At 40.6% G+C, this 4,507-nt stretch overlaps 1 protein-coding gene across 1 annotated transcript; it reads right to left on the bottom strand.

Moving 5' to 3' along the window:
- Window positions 1-744: 744 nt before the first annotated feature.
- LOC123219600 (tyrosine-sulfated glycopeptide receptor 1-like) lies at window positions 745-4,507 on the bottom strand. The gene has a single exon (XM_044641606.1). It carries the CDS (start codon window positions 4,194-4,196, stop codon window positions 879-881), a length of 3,318 nt encoding a protein of 1,105 aa, XP_044497541.1. The 5' UTR covers window positions 4,197-4,507; the 3' UTR covers window positions 745-878.

The raw sequence follows: 4,507 nt of genomic DNA on the forward strand, positions 1-4,507 counted from the left end.
AAATGCATGATCTTAGTGAGCTATATATGAATGTAGTCATGCGCATCTTAAGATATCTAAAGTTTGATTTGGAAAGGAAAATTTGTTCACCAAAAATACAAATTTCCAAAACATAACATTGCCTACAAATGATGATTAGATTGGACAGTAGATGATAGGCGATCCACTTCAAGTTTCTTTACTTTGTCGATGGTAATTTGGTTTAGGAATCCTATACCTATATATTAGATATGCATCATTTAGTAATAAATATGAAAATAAAATTTTTCCATTGAAATTTAAATATTAATAGAAAAAGAGGGTGGATGTGCATGTAGTGGTGGCCAAGAATAAGAGTAGGGAGAGGAAGCTAAAATGCAAAGATCTTGCCGTATAGAAGAGTGAGCGCCCATGCCAAGCATAGCACTACTGCCACCCTCTGATGCTGTTTTATCACTATATCTTTCTTCCTTTCTTTCTTAGCCCTAAGTCTAATTTTACATCCATCATTCCAGCTTTTACATATAAAAGTTTGGTCAACAGTAAATTTCACTTTCAACTGTTTTCTACCCAATAAAAATGGGTAATTAATTAAGAAACCTTATTTAAAGGTCTACATGATTTTACTCAACAAATCAGAGATTATATGAATATAACTTTTAAGGTATACTTTCTTGTCTATCTGGCCATGCTTATTGCCAAAATTTTGGATTCTCTTGTTGAAGCTAACTGTTGGTGATAATCGACAATAACTTGAGAAAAAACTTTGTTGAATGTTCCTTTTTCATATCACTAAAGCAAAATTACATTTACATTGAATGAAGAGAAAATTTGCTTTAACAAAACCATATTTTTGTGTAAGTATATATATGAAACATATCTGTGTGGAGGGGCATTACCTAACAGCCTTTGTTTTCATTTCTGTTGGTTACACCTACATTCTTTAGCCATTCAGTAACTTCCACGATTGTTGGTCTCTTGAAAGGGTTTTGGTTGACGCACATGCAGGCAACGTCTAGCACCTGCACCATCTCTTCATCAAACCCCTTTCCTCTGATGATAGGATCGAAAACCTGCTCTTGTTTCCCCTCACTTCTCATTAACTGTACCCATCCAACCAATTCTCTTGACATCTTTGGCTTGAATACCTCCACAGGCCTCTTCCCCGTCAGCAGCTCAAGCATCACAACACCAAAACTGTACATGTCTCCCCTCAATGTGGCTACCCATGCTTGCCCGTATTCTGGAGGAATGTAGCCCAACGTACCAGCAAGCTCTGTTGTAACATGTGTCTGATATGGAAGAATCAATCTTGACAGTCCAAAATCTGCAAGGTGTGCCTCAAAGTTGTCATCAAGAAGAATGTTGCTGGATTTGATGTCACGATGCACTATGTGTGGCTCACATATCTGGTGCATGTAAGCGAGCCCGCAACTTATTCCCCTGGCAATCTTCAGTCGAGTTTGCCAATCTAATTGAGATGCACCATCGGGTTTCTCATGCAGCCAGTAATCCAAACTTCTGTTCTCCATGTAGGAATATATTAGAAGCCGATAGCCCTCATGCACACAATAGCCTTGCAGGGAAACCAGGTTCTTGTGTTGAGCAGTGGACAGAGCCTCCACCTCTGCTCTGAATTCCCTTTCCATAAGACCCAAGTCTCCAGAGAGTTTCTTAACGGCTAGCTTGGTGCCATTTACCAGTGTTGCTTTATAAACCAAACCAAAACCTCCACAGCCAACAATGTTGGCTTGATCAAAATTATCAGTGGCTTTCAAGAGTTCGGATATGGTAAGATCCTTGATTTCATTAGTATTGTTTTGGAACAATATGACTAGGCTGGTATCCTTGTCACCCTCTCGAGGAACCCCAAAATTAGAATTGCAAGATATACCATCCCATTCAACCTTTTCAGGGTCCCCTCCTGGAATGATCCTTCTCTTGGAGAGTATCAACAATGCTAAAATAGTAACTATTAGACCAGTGCCAAAACAGATACCAGTGACAAGACCAACAACAAGTTTTATGTTTGTGCTTTTATGAGATGCAGTAGCATTTGTGGGACCTGGTGGATTAGGGCAAGAGCGTTGCACAATTGAACCACACAACGCTGGATTCCCCTCAAAGCTGGAGGATGAGAAGGTATCAAACTGACCTCCAGATGGAATCGGGCCCTGAAGATTATTATCCGCCACACTGAAATAAGACAAGAAATGAAGACCTCTCAGTGATGCAGGGATCTCTCCAGATAGATGGTTTACAGAAAGGTCCAATATCTCTAAGTTTGTGAGATTTGAAAGTTCATCAGGAATGTTGCCGGAGAACTGGTTATGACTAAGGTCCAATACATGAAGAACTTTAAGTTGGCCAATCTCGACAGGAATACTGCCAGTGAGGCTGTTGTTTCTGAGGTATATTGCCGGTGGCAGGTTGGATAGCTGATTGTACTGCTGATTACTTGCATTGTTGGGCATAACAAATACAGGCAACTCTAAATAACTTCGGTCTACTTTATTATTAGCCGCTTGTGATGCTAGCGCAATCAATCTTGTAAGTTCCCTTGGAAATTCTCCAGACAGGAAGTTCTGAGATAAATCTATGTAGAAAAGGTTTGTAAAATTACCCAACCAACCAGGTATCGAACCTGAAATTTGATTTAAAGACAGGTCCAAGACCTCAAGATTCTTGAGTTTAGCTAACCAGTTGGGCACCTGACCAGTAAATTGGCAACCACCTAGTCCCAAAACCTGAAGATTTGGGAATCCATCATTGGCCACTAAATTTTCATCAAGCGGTAGTGGTTCATTAAAGAAGTTCTTTGACATGATGAAAGTAGTTAGATTCTTGCAGCCCATTGGATTCCTTATTGCCCCAGTTATATTGGTTAAGCGGTTATTAGAAACAGAGAGGAAAGTAAGAGATTCCAGTGCAAGTATATCAGGCAAAATCTGTCCCTCTAGCTGGTTACTTGCCAGTCTAACAGCAGTCAGAGACTTGCATAAGTAAAGACTTGGAGGCAAGATACCCGTAAAATTATTATTACCAAGGTCAAGGGTGTTAAGATAGACGAGCGAGGAGAAATCTAAGGCAGAAAGATTTCCTTCCAAGTTATTGACCCGCAAATTTAATGTTGTGAGTTTGATGCAATTCATGAGAGATGAAGGCAGAGAACCAGTGAGGTTATTAATGTGAAGTAGAAATTTTTCCAAGTTGGAGAGCTTACCAATATCGCTGGGGATTAAGCCAGTGAATTCATTGGAATAGAGCTCAAGGACTTCCAGGTTGGAGAGATTGACGATAGAATCATGAATAGGTCCAGAAAGGTGATTGATTGGTAAGGAAAGTTGTTGCAGTGAGAAAATATTGTAAATGTCTTGAGGAACTTCTCCTGAGAGATTGTTGAAACCTGCTCGAAGGATCTCCAACTGGGAACACTGGCCTAGTCCAGAGGGAATTTGATTACTGAAATCATTGTAAGAGAAATCCAATTGTCTGAGGGAGCCTGAAAAATTAGAGCATAAATAAGAAGGGATTGGGCCAGTGAAACTGTTATTGCTGACATTAAAAGAGGTGAGATTCCAAGCTGTCTGGAGGAATGAAGTATCTGGGATTGACCCCTCAAAATTATTGCTGGATAAATCCAAATTTTGGATGTCGATAGCAGTTATAATATTATCGAAGTAGTTGATTGGTAATTCACCAGAGAGAAGATTGAAGCTGAGATCAAGAACGAGGAGGTGATTGAAGGAGGAGAAGAAAGAGGGGGGAATTGGACCATAGAGGCGATTATGTGAGAGATCAAGGTACGAAAGGCGGGAGAGGTTTGCAAGAGACAGAGAGAGAGTGGCAGTGACGCCTCTAAAAGGTAGACGCAGACGAGTCACACGACCATCTCCAGCATCACAATCAACACCGTCCCATAAACAGCACTCAATAGAAGACGACCAATTCAACTTGGACGAAGAAGCAGATATGTTTGAAAAGAAAGACAAGAGAGAGTCACGATCAATTTGGTTACAAGCCACAGAAGCATAGCAAGGACAGAAAAATTGCAATTGCATCACTAGAAGTACAAAAAACAAAAAGACCCTGTTGTGAGTCATGGAGAAGGAGGAAGAGGAGGAGGAGGAGGAGGAGGCTCTGGGTCTTGTTCTTGGCTGTAGATTTAGAGCAGCAGTAGCAGCACAGGCGCAGGGTTGTTCATCAAGTATCATCATCTTTTGAAAACAAGTGGAGCAATAAGACCAACAGTTGGAAAAGGAAGGTTAGTGCATGATTCATTAATGGGTGTGGGCAAGCTTGTACAAGATTAGAGGATGGAGGAGGAAACCCCTCATTGACTCCGCAGAGAGATAGAGATGGAGAGAGAGGCGTGCGTGCTTGCGTGACGTTGAGTTGTCCATATTATAATGGGCAATAAAAAAAAAGAGTGGTGGTATTATTATTGTTATCAGCATTATAATTGAAAAATAAGAGCGTTTACTTTTGAGGGCGACTGGCAGTTACAGTGGTGGTGGACTTTTTCTTG

This window comes from Mangifera indica, chromosome 6 (genome assembly GCF_011075055.1).
Source record: "Mangifera indica cultivar Alphonso chromosome 6, CATAS_Mindica_2.1, whole genome shotgun sequence".
In the NCBI taxonomy this organism is placed as follows: Eukaryota; Viridiplantae; Streptophyta; class Magnoliopsida; order Sapindales; family Anacardiaceae; genus Mangifera; species Mangifera indica.

What these genes read in the sequence shown, in the direction of transcription:
- LOC123219600 (XM_044641606.1), bottom strand. Translation starts at nt 4,196, where the DNA reads ATGATGATACTTGATGAACAACCCTGCGCCTGTGCTGCTACTGCTGCT.